Source organism: Cryptomeria japonica, chromosome 8 (assembly GCF_030272615.1).
Source record: "Cryptomeria japonica chromosome 8, Sugi_1.0, whole genome shotgun sequence".
NCBI lineage: Eukaryota > Viridiplantae > Streptophyta > Pinopsida > Cupressales > Cupressaceae > Cryptomeria > Cryptomeria japonica.
This window is the reverse complement of record NC_081412.1, coordinates 433,336,558-433,354,178: the sequence shown is the minus strand read 5'-3', so window position 1 is coordinate 433,354,178 and position 17,621 is coordinate 433,336,558. Positions and strand designations below refer to the sequence as shown.

Sequence of the window (17,621 nt, the reverse complement as noted above, 5' to 3'; positions counted from 1 at the left end):
GGGATTTCATGTATCCCTTTGCACAGGTGCACACCCTCTACCTAGGCAACAAAATTTCAATGCATCAGTGAATTTCACTCTCTTCATCATCCAAACTCAATCTTTGCCTTGCTAGATGCATTGGAAAGCTCATTGCATTGACTTTGCAAAGATACTGACAAGAAACAAAGAAACAACACAGATGACCACATTAAGGGCTGAAATGCAACTCACAATAAAGAATGACAAGATTTTGGTTTCAAAACCTAACACAGAATGAAAATTTTTAACTAAGTACAACAATGGAGAAACTTCTCCAAAACTAAAAGTAGAAGAACAATAAAGTCTGTGGTAGAGAAACACACAGCACAAAGACAAGGTTGCATCCCACCTGAACTGAGAGAGGAAGACAAAAGGATGGGAGAGATTTCATCTTTGATTCATAATTGAGCAGATGTTTGGACCTCCCTACAAAATGAGATGATATTTACATACAAGATTAGTAAGGCTTGACTTTTTGTGTAGGCATTCACTATATGTATGCAATTTGTTACCATAATAGGATTTTGATTTGTGAATTGCCTTACAAGTTGCAAGAAGCAATCAAGTGCATACAAAGGAACTTCTCCAGTTTTATATAGTATATTCCCTTAGTCTGGTTTTGATATTTGGTTAAATATTTAATCCAGTGCAAGGATGCTTAGTTTTTAAGTTTGTACACTAGATTATACAAACTCAATAGCAGCATATGTCAACTGTTGGAAAGTTAAAGTTGTTTTAACACAACATTTAAGATGAACTGTAAAAGATTATTCTAACTTCAAGGATATGTGTTACGCCCCACACCAAAATGCATCAAATATTAGGAAATTCTTTCCTTTTGAATGCAAAGTTAAAATTCATACTATAACAGTTCCTCTAAATATTTATCTTAACAGGAGGTGTTTTCAACAGAAGCCCCAGAGTTAATATGTTAACAGTTTTCAGCCTGACAACTTCCAAGATGAAACTCTGGGATATAAAAAACCAAATGTCAACCCAGTAGCAAGAAATTGCTGAGTATAATTCACAAGCTGCTAAAATGTCTTATACTTTTTGTAGTTTATAAATCTATTAATGAAGGGATCTGTACATTGAAGCAATTTATTATATACAATGCTGAATTACTTTCCTAAAGGAAATCTCAATATATGTCTTTAACTTTTAACAATAAAACCTACGATTATGCTGCATGCTATTTTGTAGTAATAAAATATCCAAATTCATCAGACAGAATTGGCATCTATTAAATTTGAGCAAAAATATTTCAGGTGGATTAGCACAAGAATTTATGTTTACCTATTGCCAACTTTGGTTCCAGAAAATCCACGTATGCTTGGAGAATATCTTATGAGGTCATGTATCTCCTTGTTCAAAAGGCATTTTATGAAAATGTAGCCAGGAAACAATATCTTCATACGTTTGGAATAAGATCCATCTTTCATTTCCTTTCTGAAGGGCACCTCTGGTACAAAAATCTGCAAAAAGCAACCTAGCAGTGTTGATGTGTGTTTTAGGCACAATCAAACACAGAATAAATACCAAAGTATTTTACCCTCTTGAACAAAATCACATCAGATGCTAAATTTCTGATCAACTAGAATGATTCCAAGGTTTCTACGGTCAGTTCTTGACACGTGGGTAACTCAATGGCTGATGTGATTTGCTGTTTTCACTTGGGGACTTACACAATTGTTCGGAATTGTCAAGCTTATCATGAATGAGGATAGGTTGCCAATGACTTCGAATGCTTTTGCAATTGCAACACTTGATCTAATCTAACAAAGGACTTTTTAAATAAAATGCAAAAGGAATAAGGGTTTAGGAGTTCTAATCTAAAAGCCAGAATGCAAGATGTAGTGAATGATTCAATGAAATTAAACTAGGCAAGGTTTCACCATCAAAGAACAATTCAACACATGCTTAGTGCAATCATCTAAGGTAATGTTAGAGATATTCAAATTATCACCATCAACATCAATACCATCAAGATAATGCATACCAATGGACGTGCAATAATTGAAATTAAGTTCAATTCAATTCTTGTTGACCACACAAGGTGAACTTACAATTAGCAAGAAGCTAGTGGTATGGATTAAACAAATCTCATTCAAATACATTCAACACTTCTTTCATCCAATCTAAAATACTTGAAACAAATTCTAATCTAAATTTGGAGGCAATGAGAACCACAAATGCATACAAAATCTAAACAAAACCATCAAACTCCAATGATTTGTATTCAAACTTGCAGCATATAGACGACAATTCTCAAAAATCTCTCTTACAAATGAGAGGCAAATGGGTTTATATCAGAGTTCCCAGACTCGCCGCGAGTCAGGCGAGTTCGCCGAGTTGGCAAGTCGAGCCAACCTCGGCGAGTTTTGCTGACTCGCCGCTCGGACTCGGCGAGTTTTGGGCAAAACTCGCCTAACTCGCGAGTCAGGCGAGTTTTGCCAAAACTCGCCGAGTCCAAGCTCCAGGACTCGGCCGCGCGATAGGGACAATTCGGATTTAAAAAAACAAAAAAAATAAGAGCTTTTTCATTTGTTTTTTTTTCCCTTTCTCTTTGGTATAACCCTAAAAGGTCTTCTAATTGTTAGTTGTGAGAAGAAGAGAGGAAAAGTGAGAGAGAGGAAGGAAAACAAGAGGCCATAGGTTTGCAACCAGCAAGGAAGAAGAGCATCAAGGAGACCACAAATCACATTGGGGAGGCCATAGGCTTGCATTGAGAGCATCAAGGAGTCCAAAGCAAGACTTCTCAACTCATTTGAAAGAGGTAAGGTAGATTTTGCTTGTTTTTTTAAGTATGTTAATGGATTTTTTTCATTTGTTTGTTAATTTTTTTTTAGTTTAACAGTTAACTTTCCAAATCTTGAATGTTTTTATTTTTTTAGCTTAATTACAATGAGAGAAGTAGAATAATGGCAAAGTGCAAACCCTACATTTTTTTAAAAAAAATTGTAAACATGTATTTACAATTTTATTTTTTTTTAAAGTAGGGTTTGCTGATTTTTTCTATTAGTTTATAACTTTATTAAATTTTCTTATTGCAGCAGCCTTCACGTTTAAAAAACATTCATTTTTCACAATGCCTAAAAAGGATGAGGCTTGGAAATATACTGAAGACTTTATTGGCAGACAAAAAAATCAAACAAAATGTTTTTTTTGTAAAGAAATTAATTTTGGTGGCATCAATAGATTTAAATACCATATTGCCAGCATACCTGGCCATGATATTGAGGTATGCAAATTACAAACTCCTGAGGCAAAACGTTTCTGTTATGTCCAATTAGAAACACATGAACAAGAAAAGTTAACTAAGAAGAGGCAATTGGAAGAGTTAAGTGCTATTGGCTCCCATGCACCCACATCCGCATCCACATCCGTAGGCTGTGTTGGAGAGGGTTCTTCCATGCCTCCCTTTCACCCTAGTGCTTCTACTAGTGCTAGTGCTTCTACTTCTACTCCTCCTGGTGGCACTATTACCTTTGGTCCTAGAGTTCGGAAATCCAAGTTGGATAGTTATTTTGTGCCGCGTAGTACTCCTGGGGCACAACCCTCGCTTGAGGGCATGGGTTGGAACAAGGAGGTTCATGATGCTGCAAGAAAACAAATTTGCAAGTTTTGGTACTTTTGCAACATTCCATTTATTGCAGCCAGGTAATTCTTTTTGATTTGATTGCTTTAAGTTTAGAAGTAAATTTATAGTTTGAAGTTGAACTCTACTTTGTCTAATCATAATCTATTTGTGACAGGTCTCCTTATTGGCAAGGCATGGTAGATTCCATAACCACTTGTGGTGCGGGGTTTAAAGCCCCTACCGATGCTGAGTTAAGTGGCCCCCTCTTGTTACAAATGGTTGAGGATATGAAAGTTGAGCTAGAGGACCACCAACAGTCTTGGAGCCAAAAGGGTTGCACCATCATGACAGATGGTTGGACGGATAGGAGGAATAGAACACTCCTAAATTTTCTTGTTTCCTGTGGAGGTGATTGATCATGATTCATTCTAATTTGTACTTCCCTAAATGCATTGAATAAATTAAATTTTGATTTGTTGAAAGTTTGAAACTCTATTTTCAGGATCCACCATGTTCTTGAAATCTATTGATGCTTCCTCACATGTGAAAAATGCCACATACTTATGTGAGGCTATTGAGGAAGTCATACAAGAGGTGGGGGAAGAAAATGTGGTGCAGGTGGTGACAGATAATGCAGCAAGTTATGTTGCTGCAAGTAAATTTTGAACTTTTCAAGTCTTGATGGAGAGGCATCCATGATTATTTAAAATTTTCTTACACATCAAAATTTCTATTTAACTTAAAATTGCTGCAGGTAAACTTTTGATGGAGAGGCACTCGAAAATTTTTTGGTCTCCTTGTGCGGCCCATTGCCTTGACCTCATGTTGGAGGATATTGGTAAGCTTGAATGGGTGAAATCAATAGTTGAAAGGGCCAAAAATATCAGCAAGTTTATCTACAATCATGCATTGGTCCTTAGCATTATGAGGCAATACACGGGGCAAAAGGAGTTGGCTCGTCCTGGTATCACGAGGTTTGCCTCAAACTTCCTCACACTGAAATCCTTGATAAAATCAAAGGCGGCTTTGAGGCGTATGTTTGTTGGTGAGGAGTGGACTTCCTCATCCTATGCTACGACCACTGCAGGGATAGATGTGGTAAATTGCATTTTTGATGAGCCAGGTTTTTGGACCCCCTATGGAGAAACCGTGCAAGTAAATTTATTACAATTTAACATTTAGTATCTACTATTTAGTAATTTAATTTTAATTTATTAACAATTTAACTTTGCAATTTTTCTTTTTTTTTTATTTAATTTGTGACTTAATTGTTTTTGTTTAACATTATGTGTAGGTCACTGAGCCCCTCGTAGTTCTCCTACGAGTTGTTGATGGGGAGAAGCCCTCTATGGGCTATATATATGAGGGTATGGATAGGGCCAAGGAGGCCATTAGGTCCATATATGCAAGAGATGAGGATAAGTATGGCCCCATTTGGGAGATTATTGATAGGAGATGGCAGAACCAGCTTCACAGGCCCATCCATGCAGCAGCCTATTACCTCAATCCGGCATTTCGATTCCGTGATGACTTCAAGGCAAATGAGGAGGTTCTTAGTGGCCTGTATACAGTGGTTCAAAAGTTGTGTACTGATGGCACAGCCTCAAGTACAATGCTCCAGCTGGATAAATATAATAATCGAGAAGGGGCAATCTTCTCAAGCAGCATGTGCATAGAGGCTCGAACACAATTGCAGCCAGGTAGAAATATATGTAAACTTAAGATTCTTAAGTTTATGGCTTATGCATTTTAATTTTTTATTTTATAATCTAGCTTTAAAGTTGGAAATGAGTTTGATTTTTTTTTCTTTTTCATTATTTCAGATAGATGGTGGCAAATGTTTGGGCCCTCAACCCCAAACCTTCAAAAAATTGCCATCCGTATTTTGAGCCAGCCATGCAGCGCTTCTGGATGTGAGCGCAATTGGTCCATGTTCGAGCACATCCACTCGAAGAGGCATAATAGATTGTCTGTGGAGAGGTTGAATGATCTTGTTTTTGTTCATTACAACCTCCGTCTTAGGACCAGACAGATTTTGGACACTGACTCCTCTCCGATCACTTTAGCGGAGATCGATCCAGAGTCTGAGTGGATCACTGAGTCTACCGATCCCGTCTTCACTGAGGAGGACCATGAGTGGGTTGACCAGGCAGACAGAGAGGCTGAGGCTGTGGCTATGGCAGAGGAGGAGGATAGAGCACGATCCGGCACAGGCACCTCACGGGCAGAGACTATGGCTTCTCAGTCATCCAAGACCTACCTTAGACGCATTTGTAGGAGGCAGACAGGCTACTCTGAGGCTGAGGATGAGCTAGAGCCTGAGCCATAGACTTGTTTTTGTTTACAGTTATATATATTGTTGGGAACATTTGATGTCATGGATTTTATATACATTTGACAACATTTATAACTCTATATATCTATGTTTTCTATTTCCTTCAGCTACAATTTACATTTCTACGCATGTGATGGATGTATGTTTATGTATGTGATCAAATTAGCTTCTATTTGATGATGTTATAGTGTCTTTAAGCTTTATTCAATAATGGGTGCATGAAACAAGTTTTAAATTGTTAAAAATCTCTAAATTTCAAGGGTTTTTTATTTTGCCGAGTCATAGCCGAGTCGTCGCCGAGCTATAGCCGAGTCACGAGTCGAGTCGGCCTTGCCGAGTTCAAGCCGAGTCTGAGTCTGGGAACTTTGGTTTATATAGAGTCTCAAATGAAATGAAGGGCCAAGATTCATTTAGAATTAAGGGCCAAGATCTTGCCAACACTACCCTAAAATAACCCTAATTAGGGTTTGCAACAAAAAAAAAGAGGTCCAATAGAATGATGCCTAGTCATCAAGCAAGGAGTCTTCTAGAAGATCTCATCCTGCATCCCTCTCTCTAGCTGCATACTCCACGAATCTGGCTAAGACTAAGTTGAGTTCCTCCATGGTGGCGTTGGGTAAAGCTTCCTGTTGCACATCAATCACACCCAAGGCATCTGAGAAAGTATCAAAGACACTTTCGCAATCCGACATAAGCTTTTGTAAATTGTGGATGTGAACCACGAGAGAAACCAAATCATCTATCCAACTCTTCTTCAAAGATTCTAACTGATTGAAGTAAACAAACTTCATCTTTTCTTTCAATTCTTCTGAGTGTAAACTGTTGGAAGCATGAACGCCCATTCCCAATAATTCATCAATAGATGTAAGGATCTTGGATTGAATCTCTTTTATCGATCCTTCCATCTTTGTGCAATCCTGTCTTGCATGATCATAAGCAAACTTCCTAGCCAAAGAACAATACCATCCTTGGAAATCATAAATGTCACCCACATGCACAACTCCATCCTAGATCAACATAGGCATCTGGATTCCCTTCAACACTTTGAGGTGAGGAATTGTCTTCTACTGCACTAGTTGGAAATCATCCCAAACTACCTCCAAGTACTATATCCTGAATATGAGCATTGACGTCTTGTCAAATGCTTGGACAAACTAAGCTAGGAAATCATCCACTTGCTTCAAAACATCCTCAATCCACTTTCCAACCTCTTGATGTGTATTCCATGTCGCCTCATGATCAAAGGGGAATCCATGATCAATAGCAATAGGTGAGACAAAAGTAGGATCCTCACGCCTTTGGGAGTTCATCCCTTCAATGTATTATTTGAGTCTCTTATTCTCATTTTCAAGCATCTCCTTCTTTTCAATAGTCCTATTCAATTGTGCCTCAATTGCCTTGGCAATATCATTCAACTCTTGGAACTCTTGCTTCTGTGTAGTCCATCCAAGGTCAATTGTGGTAACCTAATAATCCATAGGAGTAACAGTGTCTCTGGTCTTATCACCCATCAGGATAGCCACTTGTGCAATACGCATACCTGCCTTGTCTCTAGTATTCTTAGAGAGCACCTTAGCCTTCTTTTGTTCCTTTTCTTTGCTAGTCCTAGCTAAGAAATCATCAATATCTTCTATGGGTTGTACCTCTACCAGTTTCTTCTTCTACATACTCTACAGCAACCAATCGGGAATAGTAGAAATTTCCATCCCGTCCTCGAGGCTCATGTCCTGATCAAGTCCTCTCAAGGCTGAAATGACATCATCATTTGTATCATTGTCCTTAGTTAAATCCACCACATTGTTGCCCAAGTTGACCTCCACTTGGATTGTAGGAGATCCCAATTGTTCTCCATCATCATCATGTGATCCTGAATGTGTTGTAGCATGTAACTCCTGATTATTCTCTGGTAGGACTTCCATATCGGAATCCTATCTGGACTCATCATCCTTCTTTGTCCTATCATTTTCCATCACAAATGAGGAGCTCATCATGGATAAAGGAGTGTTAGACTTGTTCTTTTTCTGCCTTGACTCTTGGCTAATAATTTCCTTGCCTTTCGCTTGCGATTCTCCAAGCATACCTTTCCTTCTCTTAGGAGCTTGACTCTCCTCATCATCATGTGGTCTTACATCACTGATTGTCCTTTTGTCATCATAGAGGGAGGACTCCTCATTTCTCATCTTCTCATAGGTAAAGGTGACCTTCAACTTCCTTAACTCATTGGCGTACTTGTCCACCCATTCCCTAGAGTAATCATTCAATTCTCTCATTAACACATTCAAATCCACCAACTCAAGTTGCATCCAATTGGGTAACAAGATAGGCTTGTCCTTTTCATTTATATACTGCAAATTGACATGATCATCATTATCCTAAACCTAATCTAGGATAGAGAAGAGATTGCACCTCCTCATGAAGTCCACTGACATACGAGACCACATCCTCTTCCTAACTATGAGCTCATCCATAAGATTAGCCCAATAGTCCTTGATGTCGATTTTGTGTGTAAATCTTCATCCCTTGATCTTTACAATATTCTAAAATGGATCAAATCGATCCATGCTCTTGTAGATTCCAAGGCTATAGAGCTCCAATTCTCTGATAACTGAATTTGTTGCGGCCGTAGTGTGGCATACCTCCAATGTCTTCCCAAGTGCAATTGGGAGAGTTATCCCCGTTCTATGCTTTTCCTTTTGGAGGAAATCATACTCTAAAAGTTGTCTCACTACCTCAAGTAAAATCATCTTATCTGTCGGATACCTAGGAAGCTTGTATGGTTCAGAACAGAATCCTTGAATCCGTAGGTATGTGAAGGTAGGAAATTGTATATACCACGATCAATACTTCTCAATAAGCTTTGTCACCTCGGACAACCATTTGTGGATCCCGCCTTGCAGCAGTCTTGTGATGTACATGGTGAAAGCATCATTCACCCTTCTATAATGTTCAATCTTGTGCATATGGAGTTGCGGATAGCACTCATAAACTTTGTATTGTCCTGGCCCATTCTTGACTTTGCCCTTTCATATCAGTCCTTTGTACACAACAAATCTAGCTAGTGTGTGCACAAGGTAGGAGGTCATACTGAACGTCTATGTTTTCTCCAAACCTCTCCACTGGAAGTCAAGGTTATCACTTATTATTTTGGCCCAGTTGATCAATGTTCCCTTTGATATATCTTCAATAAAATAGTACATCCAGTTCTCAAATAGAGCCCCTTGAGGTGCTCCCATCACTCGATTGAGTAAAAATATCAAATCACTATATTCATCTTTGAAATCTGAACATAGGAGCCTCTTGGTTACCCTAGAGTGGTGACGCCTTGGCTCAATGACCCACTCGTTGACAATTGTCATACATGCATTTGCTCTCTTCACAAATTTTGCTAAGGCTTCATTCTTAGTCATCTCTAGCATGTCCGCACATCTAGGGATCGCAAATACTTCTCCAATTGATTCTTCAGCTAGGTATGCAAGTACTGCTCCCTCAGGTGAACTGATCATTCTCGTATGAGGATCATAATGCTTTGCACATTCAATTATCTTCACGATATTAGCCAATAGGGTTGAAGGAAGATGATTCTTCAATCCGAACATTCTCCACATCATCTGCTTCATGTCCAGGTACTCCATGTTCGTATCTGTGACCTTCTTCTGTCGAGATGATATCAAAAACTCCGGATAGAATCCCTCTGGGACAACCTTCAGTTGATGCTTCCTCGCTGCTATCCCGGCCTTAGACATGGCACCTGTACGAAGCTCGAAGTCAATATCATGACAAAATTATCTCTTAAAGTTCATTTTCAGAATTTCCTAAGTTCTGATTTCTAGTAATTTTGTTACATTTAAAGGCTAAAGATCAGAAATTTCAATGGTATAGGACATAAATTGTGAAAACAACATGTTCAATAGAAATGGGGCACAAAACCCTTCTATAAACCTAATTTTCAGACCTATATGAGGTCTGATCACAAAAGATAAGTCTGAAGACACCCTGGTACACTCAGAAAATGAAGTATTTGAAGCTCAAAAGACGTATATCAGGTCTGAAATCACTCAGAAAATGGTGTATTAAAGTCTGATTTTCCAATATTCAAGTCTGAATACACCCTCCGAAGGTCTGAAAATGTCTTCCGAAAGTCTGAAACACTCAGAGTAAACTTCACATTAATGGCTGGAAGTGAGCACAGCTCCACACTTGAGTTGTTTCGTTCTTCAATACTCCAAAATGGCCATGCCTGGGCAAAAACAAGTGGCTGGGAAAGATATATCAGTCTGAGAACAATGCTGGTAATGGTGGTCCAGTAATGGGGTCTTCACAAAAATGTCTTCAATTCCCTCAACAATGGTGCCCAAAACAAAGTCACCTCCCAAATGATGGTTGGAAATGGACTGTGAACCAACCAATGTGGTGCCAAAGGGAGCTGGAAATTATACTTCAATGTCTCAGGTATAGACCAGCAATGGCGTCCTTCAAACAATGTCAAAACTCTCTAACCATGGCACCAAACGATCAGCTGAGCAAAATCACAGTCCTCACCAGCAACAGTGCCACACACAAACACTTCAATTCACTCCAAAAGGTGGCGCAATCAGCCACAAAATGAAAGCGCTGCCCTCAGCAATGGTGGCGCCACACTCATAAATCGCCCAAATCATCAATGGCATCCCTCCATCAGCAATGCAACTCCTCCAAACATGGCGCACTTCCACACTTGGACAAAAATCGTCTTCAATCTCCTGTAGTATACCTTCAATCATCTCTTGGACTGTCACATCTAGGCAACATAATAATATTTCAATTCTGGGCTGGGTGTTTTTATTCTTGTTTTTGCCTTGAGAGCACATCACACAAACAATATGGGATAAAAAAATTGCCTTATATCAGCCTGGTGGAAAATCGATTTGTATTGGGATAATATACTTGACATTAAATGAAATTCACTTGACATTAAATGAAATTCACTTGTGTTGTGACGTAGTCACACATCGCCCCATTGCAAATGGGGACCCCACTCTTTTTTTTCCTTTTTTTTTCCTTGGTAAGTTTAGTAGCTATTAGCTCTTGCCTATGAGGAGTGAATATGTCTTGTGAAGTCAGGATTGAGGTTGTGTTGTCAACCTTGTCAAGGTGGTTAATGTTGTTGAAGGTTGTCAATTTGCAAGTTAGAAGGCAATTAGGGGTTTGAGATGGCATGAACTAGGGTTTTGATGTGAAACCTGTCAAAGGCATGAGTTTACTCAAAAGATCGATCTTGATAAATGTTGAGCTTAACAATTTCAAGTTTGTATTGTAAAGCTATCTAATTTGGTCGATCAAGTCTCAAATTGTAAAGCGAGTCAGTTTCACCACTCAAGCTTTGCACTGCAAAGGTCTTCAATTGCAAAGGTCTTCAACTGCAAAGCTCTTCGACTACAAAGGTGTCTCCAAAATCTGCCTTGATGACAAGTTGCAAAATTCACCTGATTGGTAGACTAAAGAAGTGAATTGCAAAGCTATTTAAGATGGGTTGATCAAGTGATTGACTTGTAGAGGTGCCTCTGGAATCCAACTAGATGTTCAACTTGCAATGCCCTTCTAAAAGTTGCTAAGGTGTCAGATTGCAATGGGGTCCTGAAAAGCCGCCTAGGTGAAGAGTTGCAATACTCACTTAATGGGCCGCCTAAGAACAAAACTTGCAATGCTACTCCAATTTGCCATCCAAGAGATGTAATGCAAAGGTAAATCATAAACTTGACTACGTATTGGAGTTGCAAAGGTGTTAGTAAAACATCGCTAAGGTCAACACTTGCAAAGGGGAGTCAAACTTCCAACTTGATGGCAAACTTGCAATGAACCCCTAAAATCCGATTTGATGGTCTCCCAATAAGTCGCCACAAGCATTACATGCAATGGTGGTCTAAAAGTCCGACTTGAAGATCAAGTTGCGATGACCCTCTCAAAAGTCGCCAAGACCATTGTTTGTAATGGTGCTTTGAAAAGCCACCTTAGGTAGGGAGATGGAATGCCCTTTCAAATTTCCACCAAGACCTTGGCGTGCAATGCCCCTTCAAATTGCCGCTATGATCTTAACATGCAATGCTACTCAAAATTTCCGCCATGGTGAATAACTTGCAATGCCTCCTTTATTTTCTGCCTTGACCATTGCATGTAATGATGACTTGAAATGCCACCTTAGGTAGGGAGTTGCAATGGTACCCAAAATTTCCGCCATGATCTTTGCATGTAATGACCCCTTGAAATGCCGCCTTGACCATTGCATGCAATGGTGCCTTGAAATGCCGCCTCAAGTATAAAGTTGCAATGACCATCCAGATTTCCGCCTTGAGCAAAGCATGCAATGACCCCTTGAATTTCCGACTTGGTTGCAATGATTGATTAAAAATCCGATTTGTGAATATGTTGCAATGAAATCTTAGAAAGCCACCAAAGTTGAAAGATCAAAAAAATTAAAGTTTTTAGTAATGCAAAGTTGGCCTTCAAAGAGCAATAAAAAATTTCTTTTTGACAAGATGAAAAGTCGATCTAGGAAGGTTTGAAATGAAGAGACACATAACCTTTAGCCTCTAGCACCTATATAAGAAGACATTCATCTTCATTCTAAGGCATAAATTAAAGACAGCTCCGCAAATCAAGGGGATCTTTAAGGCGAATTTTCTGATTTGTATTATCTCCAAATAGCATCAAGAAAGGCAAACTATCTTTACAGCAGTGATTGTGATAAGGAAGGAGATATCAATTTGAAAATCAACATTCAAGTTTCCATTTTTGAAGGAAAATTTATCCATAATCAGCGATTTTGATAGCAGCTTTGATCATTACATTGATCAAAACAGATTTGTAAGAGTGGCGAATTCACCTATATTGGTGATTTTGGAAGAAAGGTTTGATCATTTCATTGATCAAACACACAGTGACAAGGAGAATGGAATCAATTTGAAGATCATTATTCTGATTTTAAAGGCATTTTCAGATCAGAATCTCTGTGTAATAAACCCTACATTTGCAAATAAAAGGTGGAACGAGATCTCCAAACATGTGACCCAGACCTTGGAGCACTTCAAAATCAGATATGGAAATGAAAGATATAATCACCATCTCATCATTGTTTTGAGGGTATACCAAATTGTAGGTTTGTGAAACCTATCATGTGTGTTTAATACTATTTTTGTTTATTTTGCAGGTAACAAAGGATGAAGATATGAACTGCAAGCAACATCAAGAACAATTCAAGAGCATGGAGGAAGATTCAGGACATCGCAAAAATGAAAGACTTGGATTCAATAAGAAGACAATATCAAAACAAGGTTCGCGCTATAAAGAGGTGATTAAGGAATCAAAGACAGTTCAACATCAAGATCAAGTTCGAGACTTGCAATGCAAAGATCAGAGTCAAGGTTCTGGAGCATGAAAAGGATAACTTACATGATAAAACAATGTTTTAAAATCTTGAATTTCCTTCGGGGATCCAAGAATCAAAGCCAGTACATTGAGGAGTCTAATCCCACCAAGTGTATCATGAGCAAGGAAGATCAATTAAAGTAGAGCATGAAAAGGATAACTTACATGATGAAGCAATGTTTTACAATCTTGAATTCCCTTCGGGAATCCAAGAATCAAAGCCAGTACATTGAGGAGTCTAATCCCACCAAGTGTATCATGAGCGAGGAAGATCAATCAAAGTCAACACATTGTCTACATCAAACATCATCAAGGAAGCAGATAGTTTTAGAAGAGTTAATCAAAGTTCATTTCTCATCATCATCACATTGAACAAACCGGATAATGTTGAGTATCAAAAGATATTGCTCAGCATTCCTTCATGATGATCTACCAAGTCTACAAGTGCAAGATGAGATGGCGTCCTAGTCATCATCCCAATCACTACTCCACCAATCAGAAGAGACCTACATCAGCATATCCAGATTCAATGAACCGGGCTTATTCATGGAGGCACAAACTCTAATGTACCTACCCTCACTATTTATTGGTCAACTATTCTAAAGAGGACATGTCCAAATGTTGTAATTATTTCATTGGCCAAAATGGAGTTTGATGTAACAAACCCTAATTAGGGTTTCATTGTAAAATCTTGGCCATTGATGGAGATTCAATCCTGGTTGTTCATTGTAAAATGAGCTCTATATATAAAGCTCAAGCTCTTCATTTGTAAAGGGTTAATAAGGAATAAGAGAATAGTAATAGAAGAGTTAGTAGCTCAAGGATAGTCTAGTAGAAGTTAGAAGTTAGATTGGATTAGGAGAAGGCAAAGATTGTTGCCAAAACCCTGTTGTAAAGAACATATGATTTCATTGAAGTTGTGGTGGAATACTGTGTCATTTCAACAAGTTGCATGGTCTCTACTTCTCAATTCATTTGCCTTCATGTCGATTAGATTGAATGGAGGAATTTGTTGAATGCATTTGTGTGGAATCTGTTTAGTCCATACCACTAGCCTCTTGCTGATTGTAAGTGTGCCTTGTGTGGTCAACTGCATTATATGAGCTTAACTTCAAATCATTATACATCCATTGTTTATGCATTAACTTGAATGGTAATCAATGTTTGATGGTAATGATTGGAACATATTTGAATTATCCTTAGAAGATTGCACTGAGCTTGTGTCAAATCCTTCGATTTGATGGTGAGACCTTGCCCAGTACGATTCCATCTAATCATTCACCCATATTCTTACATTCTAGGTCTTAGAATAGACTCTCTCAACCCTTTCCTTTTGCCCTTTTTTTCAAACTCAAGCTAGTTTAAGATAAAAAGCATCACAAGATTGCAACATCAGATGATCAAGTTCCAGCGATTCAAGCATTCAACAATTCAACGTAAGTCCGCTAGTGATTCTAGCATAATCACATCAAACCATTGAGCTTGTCCACAAGTCAAGACCTAACATACCAGAACCTTAGAGTTATCTCAAGTGATCCTTAAGCTAATCTTCAGCATTAGAGTAACTTTGTTCAAGAGAGGATAAGATACTTTTGGGTATTTTATTATGTGTTCGCATGTGCCTAAAAAACACATCAACAACTTGTTCATTAAATGATTGTGACAACGCAAAAATTAAATTATTTGGAGCACACTTGTCATCTAAAATCTTTCATTGCATTAAATTCCAACCACCTAGGGGAAAATCAATCCCTATTGGGACAAGTAATTTGCATTAAATTCATTTCTTCTTGCATATTGTGGCCTTGAGGGGAAAATCGACCCTCATCTGGACAATTAAATTTCATCATTTCATGCACAGGCATCCCAAGTGGAAAATCGTCCTTCATCTAGACTCAAAACCTCATTAAAACTTGTCGAAACTCATCAAAATAGCCTCCAGGGGAAATTCAAACTCCACCTTGACAATTAAATTTCATCAAGACTCATCAATTCTTCCCAGTGAAAAAATGCACCTCATCAAAACAACGTAATCTTGTCCACACTAAACTTCGTCTTGCTCATTTTCTTCCTCTGGTGGAAATTCGAACCTCATCTAGACAAATCATAGCACTTAACTTAGTCATTTTACACCTGGTGGAAAAACATGGACCATCAAGACAAATGTAATGGAGAATCCAGATGCATCGGGATTTTCCCCAAAAACACTTGCAACTTGGTAGAAAAACGCCCTCCATTAGGACAGAGTCCAATTTACCTTCAAAACTTGCTAGAAAAACGTCTCCCTTCTAGACAACTTGATTTTACGCCTTATTTTCATGGGGTAGAAACATTTCCCATCAAAACTATGGTGTTTTTCACACTGAAAAAGTCAAAACTTAACAAATTTTATCATTCTACATCAGGACTTTAATCATTTTAACTAAATTTGAGCAGGGGAAAACAAGAGTCCATCGAGACTTTGTGCAAATTTGACCTAGCTTAACCTCCTAGGAGCGGAAAAAACGACTCCTATAGGAACACTTGACGATCTAGCACAAAATAACACCAATTTGCAACACTTAAACATGTTTACAGTCAATTGAATATTTGTTGCAATCTCAGACTTAGGCAAAATTTAGGATCACGAAAACATTTGGGCATTTAAAACATATGATCCTATTGACTTCAAAACTCAAAACCCTCTAGGCAAGATCATTTCAAAAATGAGACTCGAGCACCTGAAAGCTCAAAAATTACCACGTAACTGCCAACACCCTAAACTAACAAAGCACAGAAAGCAGGAAAGAGAGGGTCCCCATTTGAAATGGGGCGACGTGTGAAAAGGTCATGACAAGAAGTAAGTTATCTCAACGTAGATATATATCATGTGTATATAGTTTTTGACCTTAATGCTCAGATATCAAGATGGACACATCCCCATCATTGTGCAAGGTATAGTTCACCATAAAAATCAATTAACTCTAAAAAATCTTCTAGGCAAGAGGATACCGTTGATGTGTCTTTTGTGACACTTGCCAACACAGAATAAAATGCCAAGTATTCTATCCTCTCTTGAAAAAGGAAACCTCAAATGATAAAGATATGATCAAATAAGGTTTCCCAAGGTTTCTATTGTTAGGTCTTGACGATGCAAAAGATAGACTCGGTGAAATGATGTGATTTGTTGTTCTCACAAAGGGACTATGCTTTTCACTTCTACAAAGCAACTACAACTTGAATACTAAACTGACTTGAACTTCAAATAAAAGACAAAAGGGATAAGGTTAGAGAATCTAAGCTAAACACCTAAGGACAATGATTGTAAAACCCCTTCCCTATTCAGACTCTTTTGACCTAGTTGACCATGGTTGACTTTTTCAATGGCTTACGTGGATGGTTGATACATTATGATTGTGATGTGTTTATCCAGTTATTATGCTTTGGAGTGTGGTTTAGTGAATGTGATTATGCGTTATTGCTTATTAAGGGGTAGATATTGATTATGCACTATTTCTTTGAATGAGTAGATGTTAATTCTGCTTATGCATTGTATTTTATAAATGATGAAATGTTAATTTTATTCATGTGTTACTGACGATGGACTAACACATTTACTTCATGTGTGAGTTGCACTATGTTTCTGTCCTCCTGATTGTGTGGAGTTTGTATGGGGGGCGAGGAGATGATTTCCCGTCACTCACTTCAATGAGACACGGAAAGTCGTGATTCTCCTTCACCGATGTGGTTATCGTGTTTGTAGATATATATGTGTACGTGTGGTTCGGTGATGCAGGAATTGCAGGTACAAGGTACCGACTCCACCTGGCTCCACAAGTCTGAGCATACATAATTAACCCGATGGAAGTGGAGGAGATAGTCTTAAGGCCCTAATGTCATCCCTAGCCTTCCTCGATTGTGAGCGTTGCCAATCATTTGTCAACCCTGTCAGATCGCCAAGTAGGCCACTTTTCCGACATTGGTATGTGGGTCATGTCTTTATTTTGTTTAGTTGAGTTTTGCGTGTTACGCATTTTGTGACTTTATTAATTCTCTTCTAGTGTTAGTTAATGTGAAATTAATTATTAAAACCTTATGGTTAATCATTATTAATGTGTATTGCTTTTATTATTAAATTAAGAATAGAGTATTATAGGCACTTTTTTATGGTTAAATAAATAATCAATCATTCTTAGTTGTTTAGTTAAATTGATTGTTTTATTTATTTTATTAGTGGAATTTTTATTGTGCTTGGTCCATTTGAGAAAAAAATATTTTTTAACTTTTAAAAAAAAAAATATCGTA

At 38.1% G+C, this 17,621-nt stretch overlaps 2 protein-coding genes across 2 annotated transcripts in view; one reads left to right on the top strand and one right to left on the bottom strand.

Moving 5' to 3' along the window:
* Positions 1 to 17,621, bottom strand: part of LOC131067859 (uncharacterized) — a 64,987-nt gene that overhangs the window by 29,644 nt on the left and 17,722 nt on the right. The window contains exon 2 of the mRNA XM_058003034.2: positions 1,318 to 1,496. Coding sequence (XP_057859017.2) covers positions 1,318 to 1,496 — 179 coding nt within the window. The remainder of the gene's footprint in view (positions 1 to 1,317; positions 1,497 to 17,621) is intronic.
* Positions 3,541 to 4,259, top strand: LOC131857369 (uncharacterized). Its single transcript, XM_059209846.1, has 2 exons — positions 3,541 to 3,681; positions 3,777 to 4,259. Exons 1-2 carry the CDS (start codon positions 3,593 to 3,595, stop codon positions 4,015 to 4,017), a joined length of 330 nt encoding a protein of 109 aa, XP_059065829.1. The 5' UTR covers positions 3,541 to 3,592; the 3' UTR covers positions 4,018 to 4,259.